The sequence below is a fragment of the Tachyglossus aculeatus genome, chromosome 11 (assembly GCF_015852505.1).
Source record: "Tachyglossus aculeatus isolate mTacAcu1 chromosome 11, mTacAcu1.pri, whole genome shotgun sequence".
Taxonomy (NCBI): domain Eukaryota; kingdom Metazoa; phylum Chordata; class Mammalia; order Monotremata; family Tachyglossidae; genus Tachyglossus; species Tachyglossus aculeatus.
In genome coordinates, this window is record NC_052076.1 from 56,550,007 (window position 1) to 56,576,394 (window position 26,388).

The following is a 26,388-nucleotide window of genomic DNA, read 5'->3' on the forward strand; positions in this document are numbered from 1 at the left end:
CTCTGCACATAGTAAGCACTTAACAAATGCCATCATTATTATTATTATTATTTTTAAGTGGCAGAGCCAGAACCTGAACCCAGGTCTTCTAACTCCCAGAGGACACGCTCAACTTCCTATCCTTTGGAAGAAGCAGCTCTGCCTCATCATTTCCATCTCTTTAATCCCCGATACCGAGGCCAGCCCACCGACTGCCATCACCACTCCATGGACACCCAGGGCTTCCGTGGAGGGTTCTCTGGGATTTTAGGGGGTCCTGGGGAGGAGCCAGAGTTCAAAAACATGGAGGAGCTCGACAACGAGGAGGCTTTGGTGATTCAATCTGGTCCAACCCTCAAGGGAACCGCAGAGGCAGCTGAGAGGAGTAGCTGGGGGCCTGGGCTTCTCCTGAGATGTGTGCTGTGGAAAGGAAGTCCTGGAGTCTCATTCTTGGTGAGACTCTTGATGCCCTCATTTCAAAACACCCCTGACCCTGAGGCAGGATCTGAGTGCCCGGCCCAGGGAGCAACTGCCTGAAAGAGGAGGAGGAGGAAGACAAGGAGGAGGAGGAAGACGAGGAGGAGGAAGACAAGGAGGAGGAGGAAGACAAGAAGGAGGAGGAAGACAAGAAGGAGGAGGAAGACAAGGAGGAGGAGGAAAACAAGGAGGAGGAGGAAGACAAAGAGGAGGAGGAAGACAAAGAGGAGGGGGGATTGGCAGAGGCTGCAGTGGTGTTACCTGTATGGGCTTCTGTATATCTCCATCGCACAGTGACACCAGAGGCACAGTGAATGGCTTCCACACGGGGTCCAAGGTATATTTAATCACCTACGGAAAGAGAGAGGAGCAGGCCCACGTATCAGACAAACCCTGGAGAAAGCAGGCAACAAACCAGGGGAGCGGGGCTGAGGCGAAGGCTGGCCGGCCCCCTTTGGCAAAGCAGACCAGTCATTTTCCAAAACTGGACCTGACCAGCCTGTATCCTGGCAATGGGGGAGGAGGGTGAGGGGATACTCACTGAGGAGAAAAGTCCAGGGGCCAGGGGCGTTGGAAGCCAACTGTTTGCAAATGGGATCGGAACCAACACCTGAAAGCCTCTCTTAGTTCTGAGGATTCATTGTTGCAGGGGCCGCCTCTCACTGCGGGAGGGGCAAACCAAACTGCCAGGAGGCCACTGGAATGGCAACCGTGTCCTGCAGGGAGATACCGAAGGTCCTTCTTCTTCTCTCCCCTCACAGGGCAGCCTTGGGCAAGGGGCCAACAGGCCTCAGCTGCCACTGAGGTTGCCCCTAGGGGAGTTGTGACAGGAAGGTGGGCTTCTGCATGCTTTGCTGCGTTACAGTCCAACTTTGATTTGGGAACTGCCACCTGGGAGTGAGCCTGCCAGGAGAGGGGCGGGATCCATCTCCAAGCCTGTCAGGAACGGGGCTGGAGGATCCACCTTGTCCCCTCGCTTTGTTTCAAACTGGAAACAAGAGTCTGGATGAGCTAGATATGAGAAACAGCGAACGGGCCAGACTACTGCTGCTGCCTCTTTTAGCACCCTTTAGGGATAAAGGGAGGGGGGCCCTGCCTGGCTGGGAAAGAATTCCACGTTGATTCCCGATATCCCCAACCTGCCAACCCAGCAGTCACCTCAGCACCCCTTGGTATACGGGGTCATTTCCTTTTGGGTTTTTTTCAATGGTATTTGTTAAGCCTTACTATGTGCCAGGCGCTATACTAAGCACTGGCTAGGTATAAGCTAATCAAATTGGATGCAGTCCATGTCCCATATGGAGCTCACAGTCTTAATCCCCATTTGACAAATGAGGTAACTGAGGCACAGAGGATAATAATAATAATAATTATGGTATTTGTTAAGTTCTTTTTATGTGCCAGGCACTGTTCTAAGCGCTGGAGTAGATACAAGCTAATCAGCTTGGACACAGTCCCCGTCCATCATTGGACTCACAGTCTTAAATCCCCATTTTACAGATAGTTAACTGAGGCACAGAGAAGTGAGGTGACTTTCCCATGGTCACACAGCAGAAAACTGAAGGAGCCAAGTCCTTCTGACAACAAGGCCTGTGCTCTTTCCACTAGGCTACACTCCTTCCTTGCTTTCCTCACTCAGGGGTCATTTTTACATCTATTCTTCCTCAACTATATTTGCTCATTTAGGGCAATTCTCTCCCCGCTCGTACTCAGTTCTGCCGATACTGGTCGATGAGGGCTGACAAGACAGCTTGCCCCCTCACAAATGTGTCCAGTGAAGGGCTGAGGCCACAGTGCTGCTTTCAGGACCTAAAAGAAAGGGTGCAATGAGGAAGGGAGGAAATGGTGCAAGGGTGGACTATGCATTCAGAGCTGCAGGTGATGATTTGGGCAGATGCGAGCAGCTGCTTTCTATATCCATCAAAGATCACGATGGAGAAAATGGGCTTAACCCGCAGCAGAAGGGATTCAGGTGTGATCAGTGCATTTTCCTGAACAGGAGTGTATCACATCCACATGTCCCAGGAGAGTAGGGGGTCTGGGAGAAGACTGTCTGACAATCAGTCAGTCACATTTATTAATAATAATCGTGGTATTTGTTAAGCATTTACTGTGTGCACAGCACTGTACTAAGCATGCAGTTAACAATATAACTGCATTGGTAGACATGTTGCCTGCCCACAACGAGTTAACAGTCTAGATTGATAGAAGGGAGGAAATGTGCTGGGAGACTTAAAATCTGCCTATGGGATGGGCTCCTGGGCCAGGTTTGGCACTCGGGCAAGGATGTTTGGGGATTTCTTTAAAAGAAGCTCAGGCTCATTATTGTAAAGCCACCAGCCTCCAATACGTGGACAGGGAATGTACCTGTTTATTGTGATATCGTACTCTCCCAAGCACTTAGTATAGTGCTTTGCACACTGTAAATGCTTAAGAAAAACGACTGAATGAATGAGTGGTCTCCTCCCCTCAGCATCCCATGGGAGAGGATGGGAGAACCCCTGGGTAAGGACTAGAGAGCCCCCGAAATTGGGTGGCCTTCGCCACTGCCCATGCTCTGGGTTAGCTAGTGATGGACCAAATGAAGACAATCAGAAGTTCTATCCCCAGTCCTTATTCTCCTGGTGGAAGCAGGGGCAGCGCCATCAGGAGATTCTGGGGAGTCAATCGGTCTCATGTCGCGACACCGACACTGGCTGCGGGCATGTACACCGGCCTGGTTGAGCTATTTTTGATGACGGATCTGAAGGCCACTCGGGAACAGGCTTCCTCTGCCATCTGGTCACCTACCAGCCCAGAATTATTTTCTTCATTTGTTCACTGTGTTAAAATCAGCTCGAATGTCTTACACCCACCGCCTTAACTCACTGTGGGGCTGGAATGTGCCACTAGGATGAACCTGGGGGGCAGAGACTTAGCCCGGATTCAGATCCACCCACCCAACAAGTTGGCTTGGCTCACCTCCGTCCTGTGGACCAGCATCCATTTCCCATCGTCACCCGGCTTATAGAACTCTAAGAATGGGTCAGACTTCCCGAAGAGGTCCTGGGGGAGAGAGGATCCAATCACAGATGAAACTGGAAGTCAGTAACCCTCAACAGACACGGCTCAGCAAACAATCAATCAATTGCACTTACTGAGCTCTTACTGTGTGCAGAACACTGTACAGAGCTCTTGGGAGAGTACAACACAGTTGGTAGGCAAATTTCCTGCCCACATTGAGCTTATGGCAACAAGATTTATAATGAGGATGAGGGTGGGGAAGAGATCTCAGCCCCTCAGATCCAATAGCCGTCATGCTGAGAGGGCAGAGAAAGTTCTGGGGCACCAACATCCAGGTACTCACTGACGGGCATCGGCCCCTGTGCTGGGCAAGGAAAAAACTAGGGGAAATGAGCCAGTCTCCGCTCCACACAGTCCCCTGGCATTCAGCTGGGCCCTCCCCCTTCCAACCTACTCTGGGCTGGGAGGCAGAATGTCGGGGGGTTCCCCTTCCTGCTCAGCTGTGGATGTACTGTGGGACCCAGGGCAGGTTATTTAAAGCACCTGTGACTCTTTGCCCACCTTTTCTAGGCCTCCTTCCCGGATGGACGGGTGTGAGGAGAAGTGAGGAGACCTGTGTGAAAGCACCAGAGCCAAGGTGCAATCTTCTCCCTGAGTCACTGGCTGAAGGAGGAGTTGGCAGGGAGGCAGAAGCTGACACTCTGCGGTCCTCTCACACCTTCCTAACTGCAAACCTTTAGCCACTCCACCGTTCTCAGATGTCAGTTTTCCAGCTCCAGGCCAGCTGAGGGAAGGGCTCAGAGTGTCAATCACCCTCCTGGCTGGCCTTGGCTGACCTCCAGAACACACACAGGACCCAGGAAGTCCTAGGCCCTGCCCTGCCCCTCGCTTGCCCTGACTGGACCGAAGAGGACAATTACAACTCTGTGGCCTGTGTGACCCTGATGTGCCTCTTCCATAAAAACCTGAGAACGTACACCAGGCACCAGAACTGAGGCACAGAGAAGTGAAGTGGCTTGCCCAAGGTCACACAGCAGACAAGTGGCAGACCCAAGATTAGAATCCAGGACCTCTGACTCCCAAGCCCGTGCTCTGGCTACTAGGCCATGCTGCTTCTCATTGGATTGGAGAAGAGATTAGATTGGAAAGGAGCCTCCCTGTCCCTTTCCTACGTTTATGGACAGAGATTGCAGGGAGATGCTTGAAACCTCAGTGCTGGAAACGCAGCATGGAACAAATATCAATATCACATCTTGAAGAGGGTTGTCAAGTGCCCCCTAATCGACTCCTACCCTCTGGACTCTGAGAAGCCAATCGGTCCACCTCTGTTCCAGTGGCTTTTTAATGGGGGGGATGAGATGATTACAGCTTCCTGGGGAGATGGGGCAGGTGCCCAGCCCAAAGGGCATCACAGCGAATGGGAGCAAGTTGGAAAGGCTTAGAGAGCTAGGAAGTTGTCACCCGTCACCACCCAGCCCTTGAAATTGCCTGAAAATTTTTTCTCTCTTTCCCTCACTTGGAAAATGACGAATATCTTAACTTGTGGCTGGTTTCAACGAGTTCTCACCAACAAGATCTGGAGAAGCAGTATGGCCTAGTGAACAGAGCACATTCCTGGGAGTCAGAGGACATGGGTTCTAATCCCAGCTCTGCCAATTGGTTCTTATGTGTCCTTGGGCAAGTCACTTAACTTCTTCATGTCTCAGTTCCCTTGACTGTAAAATGGAGATTAAGACTATGAGCCTGATTTGGAACAGGGACTCTGTCCAACCTGATTATCTTATATCTACCCCAGTGCTTGGTACAGTGTCCGGAACACAGCAAGCACTCAGCAAATACCATTAGAAAAAAGAAAGGAGGAAGAAGAACATAAGGGGCCCAGGAGTACCTCAGTAAGACCTGGCTTTGATGGGATGATCTAAAAAGGAATCACCCGACACGTCCATACCTTCTTGTCCAGCTTCCTTCCAGCCATGCTCAGTGTAATGACGCGGTTATCTGAGAGCTCTTGGGCCGTGATCTGAAAAAGAATTAGGAGTTGGAGTAGAGCATCACAGAAGGAAAAGCAGGCTCTCGACCATCTTTTCTCACCCCAAAGACCCCAACGAGAAGAATCCGGGGGCAGCCAGGCGAGGAGAACAGCAGGAAAAGCAAACCCAGGGTGTCTAGGAATACCAGCCATGGCTACAAAGAGCCCAACCTGCCTTTTTCCAGGGCACCCTGACCAATAGGAACGAAGAAATATTGGCAATTTAGATTCCTGGGCAAATAGTGGCAGTCGTATTTCCTGAATGCCTACTGAGTGTGATGCGCTGTACCGAGCACTTATAAAAGGACAGCAGAAACAAAAGCCACATTTCCCAACCTCAAGGACCTTCTAATCTAATGGGGGATTCTTCCAATCTAATGGGAGATGGGGAGGCAAATGGAGGCAGACCCTGGAGGCCATGTTAATAAGAATTTGCAACCAAAATGCAAATACTTCAGCACTAAAGACAGGCTCACTCCCTCAGTTTGAAGCACAGGCAACTGACAACTCCCCAGTGCTTTCTGAATGGGAAATTTAGTGACCCTTGACCAAAGTGAACCAAAGTTCACAGGAAGTTGCTGCATGCAAACCTGGAGATCTTGAAGAATAGGACAACTCCCCGCCTCCATTAAGGTTGCCCTCCCGAAGGCAGGGGAATGGACTTGGTGACCCTGGAGGACCCTTATGGCCCTCAGGCTCTTTGCAATTTCTTGAATGTTCCGTGATCCCTGCAGCCTTTAAAGGGGTGCAGGACACATTTATGAACTTATTGTGGGCCTGACTGAATAGAATGGCACTAATTTCCCAGGGAAAGTCCAACTCCCCACTGTGGGATCAGCAGGATGGCAACAGCCACTGTGGGTGTATTTCCTCCTCTCTTTCTTTCCACCCCTCCGTGAAGAGACATTCACCCAGGACAAAAATAACTTTTTTCCAGCTTTCTCCTTCCCAAAGTGATTGGACCCTATGGTGGGGTCAGGAGACAGCCAACGATAGAAACACAGTCATGGAAATTGTGTAGTAAGGATCCAGATGGAGTAAAGAAACAAAACGGGATCAGCTAGAGGAGGCCCTAGTGGGATTTGATTTTCTATCCCACTCTTGTCTCCTGGGAGAAACGGAAATGGAACTGCCTCCTCTTCCTTGGGCAGAGTTTTTACAGAGCCATGGTTTCTGAAGAGGAAAGTTTGGCCAGTTTGGCCACCCCAATGAAGGGGAGCAGAAGCATGGTGGAGGGGCGGGGGGGGGGGGGGAGAGAGGGAGAGAGAGAGAGAGAGAGAGAGAGAGAGAGAGAGAGAGAGAGAGAGAGAGAGAGAGAGAGAGAGAGAGAGAGAGAGAGAGAGAGAGAGAGAGAGAGAGAGAGAGAGAGAGAGAGAGAGAGAGAGAGAGAGAGAGAGAGAGAGAGAGACCCCTCCATCTTGGAAGATGATGATATTGACAGTGGGATGGTAACATGTGAATCTGAGACTGATTATCTTAAGGCATGACTGCCATTCCTTTCTGCACTCCTTTCATGGAAAGATGTTTCCAAGGATGTAAGCTCACTGTGGGCAGGGAACTCGTTTACCCACTCTCTTATATTGTACTGTCCCAAGCACTTAGGATGGCGTTCTGTACACAATAAGCACTCAATAAATACCAGTGATTGACTGTGATTGCTTTGCAAATAGTAAGCTCTCAATAAATACCATTGATTGATTGGACCAAGACCCCTGAGCTGGATCAGATTACCGCTTAGTACAGTGCTCAAGCGCTTAGTACAGTGCTCTGCACACAGTAAGCGCTCAATAAATACTATTGATTGATTGATTATGCCCCAAGATTTCAGACTGGGGCAAGACTTCCCAATACTGGAAGGGACGCACGTGACAACGCTGGGGAGAGGGTTGAGGGCGAAGAAGAAGAGATGAGTGTCAGCCATTGCCCAAATTCCCCACTCTCTGGATCTGGGAATTTTCCAATCCTGCACCTGCACTGGCAAAGTACTAGGAACTTGGGAGCGTGCAATACAGTAGAGTTGGAAGACAAAATCCCTGCCCACAGTGAGCATACAGTCTAGAGGAGTAAGTCCTGGAAGAATGGAATGTGTAAACATGAGTTATTTTGAGTCAGTGAGTGCTATTTTTCCTCCCAGCTGCTGGATTTATAACATTTCTCATTCAGAAAATGCTCCCAACCATGAGGAACTTCACAGAGGGGGAGTCCCGCAGTCCAGATTAGAACTCTATTCCTCATTCAGCTGACTACAGTCCACACCAAACACCCTGGCCCTCCTCCTGTCCGATCTTCACCAGGAAGACCCAGAAGCCAGGGGCTGGAAGAGGGGCATGCCCAAGGGGAACCAAGGCCGAAGAGGACTTGGGACTCTTGGGTCTCTGTTGCAGTCGACCACTTCCCAGATGTTCAAGCACTGCACTGGCCTGATCACTCCCCTCTATTCCCGGAGAGGACCCCCTGACAGGCAGGGCAGGACTTTGGCAGGGGAACTGTGGAACCGTGGTCCCTTCGCTGAAGGCTTTGAACTCAGTTGCCATGGCATCCCAGCTGGTTGCCTTGGAGAGCACGAGGCGGTCATAAATGGAGGATTAATGCTTCAAATAAGGACTCAGGAACAGTGCTAGACATCAAGCCCCTAGGTCTCAGTGAGCCTGGTTTCCTAGTTGGTCTCCTAAATCTCAGAGGCCTGGCGTTTCCCATCTTCCTTTCTCCGAGAGGCCTGAGGCTCTCAGCGGGCAGGAAGAGCCCTGGGGGCAGGTCATTTGGACCCACCAATCCAGCCTTGCAGAGAGTGGGCCTGGATAACTGAAAACCATAGATAATCCCAAACTTTCAATGTAGCCTCTTTCTCTTTGGCCCTCTGCCCCGCTCCCCACTCTGAGGGAGGTACCAGCCGGTGAGCAGGAGGAAGAGGCATATTCAAAGTCCACAAACCATCGTTAGCCTGTGTGTGTTTGGGCGTTTGCATGTGTGCGTGTATTTATGTGAACATGTAGGTGCATGGGTATATGCATGCATGTGGGCATGTGTTTGTGTGTGTGCACATGTCCTCTTCTCCAACTCTCTCTTTTCCCACTCCTTTTCACGCTGCTCTTGCTCCTTCATTCATCCTCCCCACAGCACATATGGAAATATCTTATATATCTGTAATTTATTTATCTATTTATATTTATGTCTGTCTCCCCCCAACACTGTGAGCTCGTTGTGGGCAGGAATGTGTTTGTTGCTTTAGTGTACTCTCCCAAGCACTTAGTACAGTGCTTTGCACAAGATAAGTGCTCAATAAATATGACTCATTGAACAAATGAATCAATGGGCAAGTCACTTCACTTCTCTGTGCCTCAGTTCCCTCATCTGTAAAATGGGGATTAAGACTGTGAGCCCCCCGTGGAACAACCTGATCACCTTGTAACCTCCCCAGTGCTTAGAACAGTGCTTGGCACATGGTAAGCACTTAATAAATGCCATTATTATTATTATTACTTTTCCAGGGCTCCCTCCCACCGTGGTCCCCTCAGTAACAGCTGTGGCTCTTCAGTATGGAACAGCCAACAGCTGCAGCAGCCCCTGTCAACCTGAAGCCAGAAGTCTGTGAGCTCTGGAGAGTAATTCCTCAGCAGCACCAAGTGCTACCTTCCCCAAAGTGCTCCTCCCTCCTTACCTGGACAATTCCAATCAAGCATCTTTCTCCAGCCGCTGCCCTGTCCCCAGGTCTGTGAGCTGCAGAGGCCAAGGCAGCTCAACACAGAGGCAGAGCAAAGAAGTCTATGCCCAGGGGCCCCATCCATCTCCCTCTCAACAACTGGGAACCAATCTGAGACCGGAAAGCAGCAGCAGTGCCCCAGTCTCTCCCCCAGGGCCTGGCCCCCAGTGCCCTCCCTGCTGGTATTCCATTCAGCACAGTTGCCTCCCGCTGAGCACGAGGTGGGAAGGGAGGCGGGAGAAATGCCGATGACCAGGAGAATCCAGCCAGCCAGTTTGGATTCCCTCCTCGGACTGTGGGACTCCCCGACGCCCCTCCTCCAGCCCCTACCGCTCACCCCTTGTGCCCCATTTCTGCCACTGGCCCCACTGGCTTAGGTGAAGATGGGCGGGCATGGCCACCCTCAGGCTAAATCCACCTGCCACTTAGCTGGGGGCCTCAATACCCAGAAATGAGGACAATGATGACAACGAGGGTCTGATTCAGCCTCCCAAAGAAAGATGAGATACTGGCCCTCCATGGACACTCCTTTCACAGTGAAAGCTTGTTGTGCAGGGGATGTGCCCATTTATTGTTCTATTGACCTCTCCCAAGTGCTTAGTACAGTGCTTTGCATGCAGTAAGAGCTCAACAAATACGACAGAATGAATGTCAGCAAGCTGGCTTCCTCAGGCACACAGGGCCCAAAGCTGGGCACATCTGGGAGTGTAGCTAGGTAGGGATCAGGAGTTCGGTGTGTGGGCCAGGGGCAGGGGGTGGAAGAAGAGCCCCCGTGAGCCCACCCCCACCACCTGGCTCTTCTCTGACCCCAGCAAGACCTGAGGGAACGAGGTGGGATGGGGGGAATGAAGGAAAGAGGTTCCACCACAGGTTTGGGCCACCCGCTTCTACAAGTCAGCGAGTGTCTCTCTCTATGGATCCATCTCATGCCTTCATTTCTCCACCGCAGATACGGAGTTCAGGAGACGCCAGGGATGGACTCAGATCGGGATCTGAACAACTGAAAAGCAAAACACAGCCACGCCCCCGGAGCTCTGTTGAAGGAAGAAAGGCTCCCTCGGGGAGCGAGGGCTTGGCCAGAGCATCTTCCCTTCTCCCTTCTGTTTTTTAGGGCATTTTTTTAAATACTTCTAAATATATCCACAATGGGAATGCCATCATCTCCGGGAGCCTGCGGAGCCGTGAGGGTCCGTTGCTAAGAGACCTGTTGCTAAGTTGTAAGTTCTGTCCTTTTTACTCCCAACAAAACCGCTGATTATCAGCTGGGTAATCAGTCCATTGATCTGGGGCTGGCGCATTGGGCAGAAGGAGAGAGGGAGGAAAGCACACAAAAGCAGAGCAAGAGAGAGGAATCTGCTGCACTCTTGTGCGGAACCAAGGCACGGGACGTACCGTAATTGTTCCCTTTCCGGCCGGTTTCTCGTTCACCAAAACCAGGGGCCGTGTGATCTTCTTACTCGAGACGATCTGAGGAGGTGGCAGAAGTCAGAAAGACAGAATAAGGCACCAGATCAGCCCAGTTACAGCCGTTACCATCCCTCTAGCTGTAAGCTAGCTGTGGGCAGGGAAGGTAACATCTGTTAATTGTTTTATTGTACTCTTCCAAGTGCTCAGCATATTGCTCTGCACACAGTAAGTGCTCAATAAATACAATTGACTGACATTACTCATGGCCCATTGCTACGGTCGTTAACCCCTGTGGTCAATCATGCATGTTCTGAAGAATTTTGGAAGCCTTTGAAAAGTCATCATCCTTAAATCAGGCATGAAAATAAGCTCAGGCCCCATGGCCTGGTTGAAGTGGGAGAAACCTAAAGAGAAGCCACTGTATTTTTTGCTTTGCTCTTCTTAATCCCTTGGTTTGGTTTTCACGGGATCGTAGAAACACGGCACGTGCTGCCGACTGATCTCAATTGTGGGCCTGATTGGATGGGAAACTTAGAAATGTGCTCCGTGCTTAGAACAGTGCTTTACACATAGTAAGCGCTTAAAAAATACCCTTAAAAAACAGGAATTGGAGCTGGGAGGAAGACTGGGGCAGGGCATTCGGGGCAAAAACCAGGAGGGACCCAGGAAGACATGCCATAGAACACGCCGAGTAGATTAAATCCTAATCCTTCCGACTTAGGCTGGGAGCCCCAAGTGGGACAGGGACCGTGTCCAACCTGATGATCTTGTGCTTACCCTAGAACTTAGTACAGTGCTTGACATATAGTAAGCGCTTGATTAATACCATCATCATCATCCATTCCTGGGCTCCCCAGATGGAAGCCTGGATTGTCTGACATCCTATAGCAGCCTAATCAACCCTCCCTAAAATCAAGCCCAGGAACTTTCCCTCTCTGTATTTCTGTTCTTTTGCCATCACGTGTCTACCTCCTTTGGGTGGCTAATACTTTTGTTTTGGGTCTTTCCTGCCTCTTCCATTAGACTGGCATCTCAGGAATTGACAAGTGTGGAAGTACAATCTACATTTTAGCTTGATAAACCTCTCACACTAGGTTCTCTTACAGAGCGAGGGTTACCTTCTCAATGTACCCCGGCTAAGGAAAATGCCCATTATTATGACACGCTTGCCTTGCTGGAAGTCATGCATATGCAGCCAGCTGTATCTTCTGACATTGCACTGCGCGCTAGCCTGACAGACGTGTGTTGGTGGAAGACTGGTCCCTAAATCTCCAACAGCCCGTGGAGCGAAATCACGTGCTTCTGGGGAACTGACTGTACTCTATTTGTATGCCGTTGTTTCCAATAAACCTGTTAAGACTGTATGCGGCAGCAGCGTGGTCACTGGAAATGATGACAATGATTTGGCTGAACATTCGAAGTCTTTACTAATTTAAAATGTCAAATTTGCTGTTCTAGCCCTGGAACTTCCTTCAGTGCAAATTAAGCATTGCCTGCATTCCCCTTCTACAGGGGACTGTTCTATCAGCCACTTGCCTGCTGTGTGACCTTGGGCAACTCATTTAACTTCCCTGGGCCTTGGTTTCTTCATCTGTACAATGGGGATTCAATACCTGTGGGGTTTTTTATGGTATTTGTTAAACACCGTTCTAGGCACTGGGGTAGGTACAAGTCCCTTTTAGACTGTGAGCCCATTGTTGGGTAGGGACTGTCTCTATATGTTGCCAACTTGTACTTCCCAAGCGCTTAGTACAGTGCTCTGCACACAGTAAGCGCTCAATAAATACGATTGATGATGACGAAGTCGGTTCGGTTCGACACAATCCCTGTCCAGCATTGGGGCTCATAGTCTACATAGGAGGAAGAACAGGTATCCCATTTTACATTTGAGGAAACTAAAGAATCAATCAATCAATCAATCAATCGTATTTATTGAGCGCTTACTATGTGCAGAGCACTGTACTAAGCGCTTGGGAAGTACAAATTGGCATCACATAGAGACAGTCCCTACCCGATAGTGGGCTCACAGTCTAAAAGGGGGAGACAGAGAACAGAACCAAACATACCAACAAAATAAAATAAGTAGGATAGAAATGTACAAGTAAAATAAATAAATAAATAAATAAACAGAGTAATAAATATGTACAACCATATATACATATATACAGGTGCTGTGGGGAGGGGAAGGCGGTAAGGCGGGGGGATGGAGAGGGGGACGAGGGGAGAAGTGACTTGCCCAGGATCACACAACAACCAAATGGCAGAGCCTGTTCTCCCTCCCCTTCAGACTGCGAGCCCTTTGTGGGTCAGGGACTGTTTCTGACCTGATTATCTTGTCCCCCATGCTTCCTACACTGCTTGGCACACAGTTGGCATTTAAAAAATACCCTTAATATTATTACTGTTGCTACTGCCTGATGGGCTAAACTTTCAAAGCTCTAAGAAGAAATGGAAGGGAGGTTGTGATTGGGGGTGGGGGTAGTGGGTGTTGAGAGAGAAGGGTATATGGACCAAACATCCCTTTGAGAACTCCTTCACGGCCAGATTTGCCCTGATTAGAACTGATTCCCACAGGGATCAGCACAGCAAGAAAAACCTTCCACCTGAGTCAATGGGGACAAGTAAAAAACAGCAAGGCTAGTGAATAGAGCACAGGCTTGGGAGTGAGAAGGACATGGGTTCTAATCACAGCTTTGCCACTTGTCTGCTGAGTGATCTCGGAAAATCACTGAACTTCTCTGTGCCTCAGTTACCCCATCTTAGACCCTGAGCCCTGTGGGGGGTTGGGCACAGTCCCTGTCCAATTATCTATTGTTTACTGTTGAACTGTAAATTCCCAAGTACTCTGTACAGTGCTGTGCACACAGTAGGCATTCAATAAATATGAATGAATGAATGAATGAAAGATCCTGCATCTATCCCAGTGCTTAGTTCGGTACCTGGCACATAGTAAGTGCTTAACAAATACCAAAATTATTATTATTACTGTTATTATTATGTGCTTAACAAATACCAGAAAAAGAAAAAAAAAGGACATGGGTTCTAATCCCAGCTCCACCGCTTATCTGCTGTGTGACCCTGTCCAAGTCATTTCACTTCTCTGTTACTCAATTCCCTCACTTTAATTGGTGATTAAGACAGTGAGCCCCATGTGAGACAGGGAGTATGTCCAACTTCATTGTCTTGTGTCTATCCCAGCACTTAGTACAGTGCCTGGCACATAGTAAGCACTTAACAATACTTTAAAAAAAAAAGTGAAAAGCCCAATCTGGACACCCTGGGCCCCACCCATTAGCACCAGGGTTGGGGGAGGGCAGATGGAGAGGGCACTAGTGGTTGGTGGGTGTGGGGGAAGGGAGAGGAGACCCCCATCCTTGGATGCCACAGGGGAGGACTTACCATGCCCAAGGTGCAGGAGAGCTGGCCCAGGAAATCATGCTCATCCAGCTGCATGCTCGACTTGTCCTGATCAAACAGGGCAAACTTGAGCTTCTGAACCTCCTCGAAGTGATAGTCGATGACAAACTTCTTGGAGAAGGCCGGGTTCAGGTTATTTACAGCTGTTTCCGTCCTATCGAACTGGGACAAACAGATGCTTTGGGGGCAAGTGGTCCATGGGGGCAGAAAATTTAGCCCACCCCCTCGCCCCCCTCAATCTGTTGCCGCCTTAAACTCTCTGGCCCAACACTTATAGCCACGGTGGCCCCCTCCTCAGCAGGAGCCCACCTCCCACCCCACCCTCAACTGGCCAAGGTGGCTTAGCAGGCAGGTGGCAGGGCATCCATTCCAGTTCTAGCCCAGTGGGCCCCGTGACCAAACGAGCCCTTCCTCTCCTCCTGCCCTCCTCATCTTCGCCGTAGGAAACCGGGGTCACTCCCGCTGCCCAGGGTGGTGGCCGAGGCAGATTCAGAGGTTGAACCCTCATGGAACACTTGGAGAGAGGTGAGAAGGGGCACGGGTGCCTGTCTGATGGTGGGAATAGGTTATCATGGGCACAGGACAGCCTTCCACGGCCCATCTGGGGTTCACAGAGGGGAATGGTGGGATGTGAGGCCCCTCAGCAAACGGCACAGGTGGCTGATAGTAAGCAGCTGTATGGACAGTTGGTAATAACTGAATTGATAGCAAACAGCTGTAAGCACACCAGAGTATGTGATAATTGAATCAATGGTGAACAGGTGTAGGTACAACATCATAAGGTGACTGATGGACTAACATGACTGGTAAGGACTCAGCAGGACCCCAAGCTGTCAAAGATCAGCAATTTTTTTTAATATGGCATTGGTTTAGAATTTACTCTGTGTCAAGTACCTTTCTAAGCGCTGAGGTAGAAACATTTAAATTGGGTCAGGGGCACTGGCTCACATCTTGTCAGTCAGTCCCAGGGAGTGCTAAACCAAGAGTCAGGAACCATGTTGATTTTTCCCTCTCTGTTTCCAGCGACTTGGTTGCCCGGTTACTCCATTTGGGTTACTCCTCCTGCCTCCCATTTTACAGATGGAGAAACTGAGCCCAAGAAGATAGAGTCTTTTCTGGCATTACCCGGCAGGGTGGCAGCAACGTCGAGATTGGAAACCCTGACTCCCTCCTCCTCTCCCCACAGTGTTGTCACCATGCCAAAGAAATGTTCCTCAGAGTGGTTTCGAATCGGACTCCTGTGGGCAGCCCAACTGGAAAGATGGCTTAGCTAGGGGTCACAGAGGCTCAATGCCTGGAGCCCCAGGCCGCCAATACTTGGCAGCAGGTATTGTGACTGTTTTCCCAGAAACTTGTGCTCTTAATCTTGCTGCCCACTTTGAGACAGGATCACTCTGGTCATGCTCCTGGGCTCTGCTGACCGCCAGCCCTTTCTTCCTCACCTGGGCTCAATTTGGTTCTGACATGGAGAGGGCGAAGAAAGCCTCCAAACCTGAAATGCCCAAGTAGAAGCAATAGCCACCATACCCAGACACCCGGGTGCCAGGGTTCTTCTGCTGGCCTGCTTCTCAGGATGGAGAGATTCAAAGGAAGCTTTTTCCTCTGAGCCAAAGATAACATTAATAATAATAATTGTTGTAGTATATATTAAGCGCTTCTTATGTGCCAGATGCTTTGCTAAGTGCAGGGGCAGATACAAGATAGAGAGGATGTGGTCTAGTGGAAAGTACCTGGGGCCGAGATTCAAAGATCTAGGTTCAAATACCAGCTCTGCCACTTGCTTGCTGTGTGACCTGGGGCAAGTCACTTAACTTCTCTGTAGCTTGGTTTTCTCATCTTTAAAGTGGGGATTAAGACTGTGAGCCCCATGTAAAATGAGGATGAGAAATATCTGTTCTTCCTCCTATTCAGATTGAGAGACCTATGTAGGACAAGGATTGGGTCCGATGTGATTTGCTGGGGTCTTTCGCAGTTCTAAGTACAGTACTTGGCCCACGGTAAGTCCTTAATTAAATATCACTGTTATTATTACATAGTGTCTGTCCCACACAGGGACAACAGTCTAAGAGGAGAGCAGTGAGATAGACAAGATGGAAGTACAGGTTGACGTTAGAGGAGTGAAGTGTGTGGGGTGTGTTGAAGGAGGAGATCAGTGAAGAAAGGTAGGAAGGGGAGGGCTGACCGAGGACCTTAAAAGGCTCTGCGTGATGAAAAAGTAAATGGGCAACCACTGGAAGTTTTTGAGGAGTGGGGAGATTTAGACTGAGCAGTTTTTTCAGAAAAATATCTAGGGAACAGAGTGAAGTATGAACTAGAAAGGGGTGAGACAGGAGGTAAGAAAGTCAGCAAGGAGGATGAAGTAGTCAAAGTGGCACATAATGATAATAATAATAATAATAGTGGTATTTTCTAAGCGCTTACTATGTGCCAAGCACTGTTCTAAGCACTGGGGTAGATACAAGGTAATAAGGTTGTCCCACGTGGGGTTCACAGTCTTAATCCCCATTTTGTAGATGAGGTAACTGAGGCACAGGGAAGTTACTTTCCCAGAGTCACACAGCTGACACATGGAGGAGCCAGGATTAGAACTCACGACTTCTGACTCCCAAGCCCCTGCTCTTTCCACTAAGCCATGACACAGTAGCAGTCTGAATGGAGAGGAAGGGATGGATTCAAAAGATGGTCCAGAGCTGGGAAATGGCAGAGTATAAAGATATGTACATAAGGCCTGTAGGGCTTAGGATGGCATTCATTCATTCAATCATATTTATTAAGCGCTTACTGTGTGCAGAGCACCGTACTAAAAACTTGGGAAGTACAAGTCGGCGACATCTAGAGACGGTCCCTACCCAACAATGGGCTCACAGTCTAGAAGGGGGAGACAGAAAACAAAACAAAACATGTAGACAGGTGTCAAAATTGTCAGAACAAATAGAATTAGAGCTATATGCACATCATTAACACAATAAATAGAATAGTAAAACTTTCATTCATTCATTTAATCATATTTATTGAGTGCTTACTGTATGCAGAGCATTGTACTAAGTGCTTGGGAAGTATAAGTTGGCAATATATAGAGACGGTCCCTACCCAACTAACAAGTGTTGAGGTAGTACAGATCCAAGTGCATAGGCAAGGCAGGAGGGAAGGTGTGTAGGGGAAATGAGGGTTTAGTCAAGGAGGGCCTCTTTGATTTGGTGACAGATTGAATGTGTGGTATGAATGAAAAAGATGCATTCAGGAAAATGCTTGTGAAACAGGGAGCATCGTGGTGTTGTCTACAGTGATGGGAAAGTCAGGAAGAGGACAGGATTTGGATGGGAAGATGAGGCGCTCTCTCTAATCCTGGCCTTTCCTTTCTTCCAAGCTCCTCCACCAGAAAGCCACCCACCCTAGATTAAACCCAGACAAATCCAGGCCTTCATATAATCCTCTCTAAACAAAGCATTTCTGCTTCTACTGATTGATTTATGGATGACTTTTATTCAATTATATGGATAAGATCTGGTACAAGAGATAAGTGAGAGAGTCACTTCACACGAACGATTGTGAGTCCTATGTGGGAAAGGGACTGTGTCATATCTGCATACACTATATCTACTCCAGCGCTTAACCGTGCTGGGCACAGAGTAAGTGCTTAACAAATAACCATAATTACTGAGGAAAGTCTATAAAGTTGGGCGGGGAGAGTTCAGGGGGTGGGAGCAGCAGGTGTAAGTGCAAGGTAGCATTCTTAGATAAAATAATCCAAACTACAATTGCAAGTTATTGGGCTCTGAGCTATCAGATGGCATAAGGAGTGTGGCCTAGAGGAAGCAACAGGGCCTAGTAGAAAGAGCACAAGCATAGGAATCAAAAGACCTGGGTTCTAATCCCAGCTCTGCCTCAAACTTGCTGTGTGACCTTGAGCAAGTCATTTCACTTCTCTGGGACTCAGTTACCTCATTTGCAAAATACAGAGTCAATACCCGTGCTTCCACCTACTCAGACTGTGAGCCCCAGGTGAGACCTGATTATCTCGTCTCGACCCCAGCGCTTAGTACAGTGTGTGGGGTAAGCGCTTAACAAATACCACAATTATTATTATCATTATTATTATCATTATTCTTGGACACGATCCCAGAAAGGAGTCTGGAAATCATCAACTGTTCCCTTAAATTATTGGTCCAGTGTGAAGCAGCAGCCAGAGAGGCCAGACCGATCTATGCTGGGCATGTTCAGGAAAGGGACAGAAAACTGACCCCAATGTGTATTCTGCACACTAGGAAATTATGATCCACCCACAACTACGGAGGTGAAGCAGCTTCCTTAAGGGAAGGGAATCAATAAATTATTGATATTTACTGAGCGCTTACAGTGTGCAGAGAGCACTGTACTAAATGTTTGGGAATGTACAACAGAGTTAGTAGACACGTTTCCCTCCCACAATGAAAAAACTAAGATTTAGAGATTAGGATTAGAGAAGCAATATTGCCTAGTGGATAGAACACAGGCCTGGCTCTAATTCAAGATCCACCATGTTTCTGCTGTGTGACCTTGGGTAAGTCACTTCACTTCTCTTTACCTCAGTTACCTCATCTGTGAAATTGGGATAAAGATTGTGAGCCCCACGTGGGATATGGATGGACTGTGTCCAACCTGATTAGCTGTATCTGCCCCAGTGCTTAGTACAGTGCCTGGCACATAGTAAAAGCTTAACAAATACCATAAAACAACAACAAAAATCCAACTGACTGGTCTGGAAGGAGAGGGGACTGGCCTGAAGTTTACACGGCCCTACAGGGTGAACCTGGAATCATTGTTCACAAAATCCCACAGTCCCAGGATGAAGCCTAACCTACTGAAACCTGAAGGTGGGAGATTCCAAAACTAAAAATAAGGAAACACTTTGCCTAGGAAGCTGTGCCGGATGAAAATATCAGCCCACTCAAGAAGAGACTGGATACACTAATGAACAAGACATCCATAATGGGTTATTAGAGAGAAAATTAGGAGAGGAGGGAAAATGGGGTGGTTTAATGGTGTTACTTGGAGTCTGACATTAAAGAGGACAACTATCAAGTGGTTCTTCTGAGCATCCTGTTGCCGCTCTCAGAGACAGAATACTGGGCTGGGTGGATCAATGGACTGATCCAGCGATGGTGTTGCTGACAGTCAGTCAATCGTATTTATTGACCGCTTACTATGTTCAGAGCACTGTACTAAGCACTTGGGAGAGTACAATATAACAATAAATAGACATATTCCCTGCTCATGATGAGTTTATAGTTTAGTGGGAGTCTAATTCTTTCTGAGTTGGGAAGGGCACCAGAAGTGCCCAACCAGATTGGCCTCAGCTCCCAGGGAGCCTTTGGTATTATCCGAACTCAAGAAGGAGACATCTTGGACAGAAACCCATATGGTGCCAAGAGACCAACAATTTTCCATTTCCACTGAAGACTAAGCGAGAGGAAACAGTTACATCGTGAGGGTTTTGGGCTAGACCCAAGGAAGAAATTGTCGACGGTGCAGGCCACGGACACCGGAAAGTGAGGCCTAGGGAGCTTGTGGGGGCTCCTCCGTGGGCCTTACAAAGGGGAGCGGCAGTGACTCGTCGCTATGGGACAGGGCACTTAGTACAGTGCTCTGCACATAGTAAGCGCTCAATAAATACGCTCAATAAATACGATTGATGATGACAGGGCCTGGTCCGAAAGCAGGGCCATGGACTAGGTGATCTCGCAGGCTCTCTGCCAACGCTGGGATTCTGGGATCCTGCTGAAGATAGAGGCCTTTCCGCCTCTGGTACACACCGACTGAAACTGGAGGGGGAGAAGGGAGTGGAGTTGCCAACTTGTACTTCCCAAGCGCTTAGTACAGTGCTCTGCACACAGTAAGCGCTCAATAAATATGATTGATTGATTGATTGGAGAGAAATTGGAGCAGATGAGAAAGGGCCTGGGGCAGAACTGAACTACAGAGGCTGAGTGAGGGAGGGACCCACTGCCCAGCCCTCAAGCCACACAGGGCCACTAATTCATTCAATTGTATTTATTGAGCACTTACTCTGTGCAAAGCATGGCACTAAATTCTTGGGAGAGTACAGTATAATAATGAACTGACAAATTCCCTGCCCACAACGAGCTTACAGATGCCCTGGTCCCAGCTGGGACTCTGAATAAGGAAGAAGATGGGTGAGCTAGGAAAGGGCAAATTTAGAGGTGTTCTTTAGGTTTCCTTTTGAAAACTGGCTGCCTCCATTCTGGCTGGAGAACTGGGACCTCCTCACCTTTCTGGGATGGAATAATGATAATAATAATAATAGTATTGTTAAGTATTTACTATGTGCCAGGAAGTGTACTAAACACTGGGGTAGATAGACGCAAACTGGGTTGGAAACGGTCCATGTCCCTCATGGGGCTCATAGTCTTAATCCCCATTTTACAGCTGAGGTAACTGAGGCACAGAAAAGCTAAGTGACTTGCCTGAGGTCACAGAGCAGACGAGTGGTGGGGCTGGGATTAGAATCCAGGTCCCTCTGACTCCCAGATTCCCGCTCTATCCACTAGGCCAACCTGTTTCTCTGATTACGTGCCTTCCTTCTGGGAGGCAGAGGGAGGGACCACGTGACCTCTGGAGGTCCTGCTCTTGAGATGCTTGGGATTCTTCCAGAGGAACACCCATTACTGCCTCAACTCCAACAGCTCCCTTGACTCCCAGCTCCCTTCCTTCAGATGTATCTGCTCCAGATAATAATTTCGGTATTTATTAAACACTTACTATGTGCCAAGCTTCTAAGCGCTGATGGCGGGCAAAGGTTTCCCTGGTACTTCGGCTCTTGCCAGGACGATACTTCCAACCTCAGCCTCCGGGAACTGAACCCCTCCCTGATCAGCCCAGCCTCAAATTCAAACAGCCGGAGCCTAGATTCATTTATTCAAGACCTCCCCACCGGCCACCACAGGGAGAGCATGATCCCCCTCCACCCTCCCTCTCAGAGAACAATCTCTCCATTCATGCCACTCAGCCCAGCCAGGGGGATGGGCTAAAAGGAGACCCTGAGGCAAAATAAAGCCACTTGTTCCTCTCACTCAGGAACAGACTTGTGGAGATGGTGTCTCTCACCCTGCTGGAGAGACAGTGCGGTTAGGTCCCTGGAAACAGGGTGGGAAAAACCAACACGGCCAGTCCCGAAAATAGAATGTGACCCAGATTCCTGGGTTTGAGGCACCTTGGAGCCCAGAAATGGATGTTTCTGCGATCCCTTTGGGGGGGCTGGGGAATCCAGGCACATCTCCCTCCAGTTATTCCCTTTTCTTCCACCACTCATCTGCTGCCTGACCACGGGCAAGTCAGTTTACTTCCCTATGCCTCAGTTACCTCCTCTGTAAAATGGAAATTGAGACTGTGAGCCCCACATAGGACAGGGACCGTGTCCAACCCGATTTGTTTATATCCATGCCAGCACTTAGTACAGTGCCTGGAACACAGTAAGTGCTTAACAAATACCACAGTTATTATTATTATTCCTGCCACTTTCCCTCAGTTGGGTAATGGTGAGAAAGAGGGACTGAAAGGGGGAAACATCCCTTCTCCTACATTTGTGTGGGCTTCTCTTCTGCACCCTTCAACTGTCCACCTTACTGCACCTTGCAGTCTTGTCTCAGCCAGGCCCAGCTTCAGCCAGCCTGTCCTGCCGTCGACCCCCGGCCCACGTCATCCCCTTGGCCTTCCTAGAATGCCCTCCCTCCACACATCCGCCAAGCTAGCTCTCTTCCTCCCTTCAAAGCCCTACTGAGAGTTCACCTCCTGCAGAAGGCCTTCCCACACTGAGCCCCCTCCTTCCTCTCCCCCTTCTCATCCCCCGCCTTACCTCCTTCCCCTCCCCACAGCACCTGTATATATGTATATATGTTTGTACGTATTTATTACTCTATTTTATTTGTACATACTTATTCTATTTATTTTATCTTGTTAATATGTTTTGTTTTGTTCTCTGTCTCCCCCTTCTAGACTGTGAGCCCACTGTTGGGTAGGGACCGTCTCTATACATTGCCAACTTGTACTTCCCAAGTGCTTAGTACAGTGCTCTGCACACAGTAAGCGCTCAATAAATACGATTGAATGAATGAATGAACCAGCCAGGCCACCTTCTCCTCTTCTAAGGATGCTGTGGGGAACCCTGGATCCTTGCCCTTTCCAGGAGGCCTCTCTGTTTCCCCATGCCGAGGCTGAAACCAAGCCCAAACATTCAGTACCCCCTCTTCTCTCCTGTCCCGCGGCCCAGGGACCGGGCGCACCAGCCGGCCGGAGGAAGCGGGGCGATCTCGGGAACTCACCTCTGACCACTTGCCATTGTTCTCCGTGAACAAGACACAGAAGGGATCAGACTTGGAGGTGACGTCCCTGTCCAGGAGGTTCTGGCCGCAGACCGAGAGTTCCACTTTGCAGACGCAGTACTGGGTCCCGATGGGCCCCGAGGAGGAGCCGGGGCTCAGTGTGTACGCCATCGTCCCCAGCAGCAGCAGCTCCTGACAATCTGCGGGAGGTACGACGGTGGTTGAGGAAGGGTTAGGCCCAAGGAGGAGAGACACAGTTGGGGAAGACGTGGGACCCCAGAACAGAGCATGCTTCAGAGAGCTGGAATCTCAGTGGGGCAACTGAGGGTTCCCTAGACGATTCTGGGAGGCACACCTATAGGGGAGGGAACAGTTCGCCAGAAAAATACACTTGCCTATAAAATTTCTGCAGTTCTCATTCACGATGCTGAGGACGCTACTCTTGCTACCCTGCTTAGAGAAGCAGCGTGGCTCAGTGGAAAGAGCCCGGGCTTTGGAGTCAGAGGTCATGGGTTCAAATCCCGACTCCGCCAATTGTTGGCTGTGTGACTCTGGGCAAGTCACTTAACTTCTCTGTGCCTCAGTTACCTCATCTGTAAAATGGGGATGAAGACTGTGAACCCCCCATGGGACAACCTGATCACCTTGTAACCTCCACAGCACTTAGAACAGTGCTTTGCACATAGTAAGCGCTTAAGAAATACCAACATTATCATTATTATTATTATTACCCTTCAAGTAGGTTGTCTCTTCTTGAGCTTTCTATCCTTTATTAACTCATTTTTTTTGATTGATTGATTTTGTGATATTTGTTAAGTGCTTCCTAGGTGCCAGGCACTGAACTAAGTGCTGGGGTAGATACAAGAGAGGTTGGAAGCAGAACTTGTCCCACATGGAGTTCGCAGTCTTAATTTCCATTTTACAGATGAGGTAACAGGCACAGAGAAGTGAGGTGGCTTGCTCAAGGTCACACAGCTGACAAGTGACAGAGCCGGGATTAGAACCCAGGTCCTTCTGTCCTCTGCTCCTTTCATACACATACCTCACCCTGCTCCATGGACCTAAGGATATGGGGCGGGGTGAGTGGGTTAGAGCCCAGGGAAGACTGCAGCCCCTGAAACTTTTGCCTAGGTCTGACCCAGTCACCAACCCCCCTCCCACAGTCATCTGCCCGACCCCCAGGATAGTAGGGGCTGGGCAGGGCAATGGGGTCCCAGGTGCTAGACTAGCATTTGGGGTGGTCACCAACAACACTAGCCACGGATGCCAGACAGATGCAGGTGACATCCCATGTGTTAACACCAGGGAATCCCTCGGACATGATGACAGCCACCGGAACCGACAGCGTGCCTTTAGCGGGTGGGACCCCCGGCTCTTCCCCTACCCCCACTCCAGAGTTGTTGCATTTCCCTTCCGAACCGCAGAACTTGACGGTGGGATCCATGGTGAAGGAGGGCTGGGAACTTAAAGTAAAAATACAATGTAAAGCCCCACGTGGGTCAGGGACTGCATCTCATCGGTTTATTGTGTATCTACCTGGCACTTAGTACCGTGCATGGCACATAGTCACTGCTTAAATACCACAGTTACTGGTACTCTAAAGGCTCCTGGTATAACATCCACCCCAAGCAGGGAACAGACCAACTGAAAACAAATGCTTTCTTCACTTTCTGACTCCCATATAGCACTTCACTCCCCTTCCCAGGTTCCTGAAAGGAACTCAGTTCCCCTGCTTCCTCACGTCTGCATATTTTTCCTAGCACACGGCTCCTTCCCCCTTTCTGACCACAACTCAACCAATCAATCATATTTATTGAGCACTCACTGTGTACAAAGCACTGTACTAAGCGCTTGGGAGAGTAAGACATTTCCCAGAGTAAGAGGTCAGGGTGCCACAGCCATCATGGACCAGCCAAGTCAGTATCTGCAGACTTCCTAAGCCAACTTGTTTCCTTAGGCTCTGTCTTCATCTACCTGAACGTCTTAAGTCCTCCTGTCCAGCAGATCCCTTTAATTATGGAACTTGATAAGTGCGTACTATATGCCAAGCATTATCCTAAGCACTATACTGTACCAACCCTCCAGATTGCAAGGTCGTTGTGAGCAGGAATTGTGTCTAAACTCTGTTATACTGTACTCTCCCAGGTGCTTAGTGTAGTGCTCTACACACAGTAAGCACTCAATAAATACAACTGATTGCTGGGTTAGATAACAGATAATCAGGTTGGACACAGTTCATGGTCCACATGGGGCTCACGGTCTAAGGAGGAAGGAGGAAGATTTACTACTCATTTTAAAGATGAAAACACTGGGGCACAGAAAAGTTTAGTTACTTGACCAAGGTCACAACAGACAAATGGCAGGCCCAGGATTAGAACCCAGGTCCACGGACTCCCAGGCTACACTTTCCACTGGGCCACAACTGCTTTTCCATGAAACCTAGGTAGATGAGCCCCCACTGGGCTCTGCTTGCTCCAAGCTGTCCGTCCTTTGTTTATTTATGGTAACAGGCACTGTATAGATTATGCTTGGATCATCATCATCATCATCAATCGTATTTATTGAGCGCTTACTGTGTGCAGAGCACTGTACTAAGCACTTGGGAAGTACAATTTGGCAACATATAGAGACAGTCCCTACCCAATAGTGGGCTCACAGTCTAAAAGGGGGAGACAGAGAACAAAACCAAACATACTAACAAAATAAAATAAATAGAATAGATATGTACAGGTAAAATAGAGTAATAAATATGTACAAACATATATACATATATACAGGTGCTGTGGGGAAGGGAAGGAGGTAAGATGGGGGGGATGGAGAGGCTGCCCCGTGGGTGATGCCCCCGGGCCCGTAAGAAAGTGGAGAGCCTCAGTGCTAAGCACTTAATACCATGCTCTGCACACAGTAAGAGCTCAATAAATATGATTGAATGAATGAATGAATCTAGATTATGGTAAAAATAATAACAATTGTGGCATTTGTTAAGATCTTAATGTTTCAGACACTGTATTAAACACTGGGATGAATACAAGCAAATCAGGTTGGACACAGTTCCTGGCCCACATAAAGCTCCTAGTCTTATTCCCCATTTTAACTGAGGCACAGAGAAGTGACTTGCCCAAGGTCTTACAGCAGACAAGTGGAAAAGCCAGGATTAGAAACCAGGACCTTCTAACTCCCAGACACGTGCTCTATCCATTAGGCCACGCTTCTTGCAGGTCAGACCTAGTCCTTGTCCCACCTGGGGTTCATACTCTGAGAGGGAGAAGAGATATTTTATCCCAGTTGGACAGATGAGGCTATTGAGGAATAGAGAACTTCAGTGACTTGTCTAAGGTCATCCATCAGGCAAGTGGCAGGTCCAGGATTAGAGCCCCTTTCTCCTGACTACCAGAAATATGCTTCTCACGCCTGGCTTTGTTGCCTCTGTAAATCAGTTTATTATTCTGTCATCCTTGACCAGACATGGCTCCCAGAGTGTTCTGGGGCTCGCTAAGAACAAGCTCCTTTAGGACAGAGACAGCGTGGCTCAGTAGGAAAGAGCACAGGCTTTGGAGTCAGAGGTCATGGGTTCAAATCCCCGCTCCACCAATTGTCAGCTGTGTGACTTTGGGCAGGTCACTTAACTTCTCCGGGCCTCAGTTCCCTCATCCGTAAAATGGGGATTAAATCTGTGAGCCCCACGAGGGACAACCTGATCACCTTGTAACCTCCCCAGCGCTTAGAACAGTGCTTTGCACATAGTAAGCGCTTAATAAATGCCATTATTATTATTATTATTATTGTTATTATTCCCAGCTTGAGCCCTGCTCATGTCTCTCAGGACATGTGTGGTTTTGACCTCATCGACACCGTAAGTGGAGCTGCGTGACTCAGTTGTGCGTGCTGTTAGAGCCAAGTGTGCATCTTCCGCCCACTGCTCTGCCCTCCCTTCTTGGCTCCCTCCCAGATGTTGGAAACAGGCTGGGACCCCAAGTCCAACTGGTTTAGAAGCCTCTGGGTGGGCTGGGCAAGGACCAGTCTGGGGCCTTGTGCATCCTGAGCACAACAGAATGGGG

The 26,388-nt window shown here is 49.0% G+C and overlaps 1 protein-coding gene across 3 annotated transcripts in view; it reads right to left on the reverse strand.

Moving 5' to 3' along the window:
- Window positions 1-26,388, reverse strand: part of CPNE2 (copine 2) — a 109,878-nt gene that overhangs the window by 51,335 nt on the left and 32,155 nt on the right. For all 3 annotated transcript variants that reach the window (XM_038754426.1, XM_038754424.1, XM_038754425.1), the window contains exons 2-7: window positions 22,331-22,530; window positions 13,995-14,174; window positions 10,581-10,655; window positions 5,408-5,479; window positions 3,418-3,501; window positions 718-807 (exon numbers count right to left, since the gene is read on the reverse strand). In XM_038754426.1, coding sequence (XP_038610354.1) covers window positions 718-807; window positions 3,418-3,501; window positions 5,408-5,479; window positions 10,581-10,655; window positions 13,995-14,174; window positions 22,331-22,501 — 672 coding nt within the window. In that variant the 5' untranslated portion in view covers window positions 22,502-22,530. The remainder of the gene's footprint in view (window positions 1-717; window positions 808-3,417; window positions 3,502-5,407; window positions 5,480-10,580; window positions 10,656-13,994; window positions 14,175-22,330; window positions 22,531-26,388) is intronic.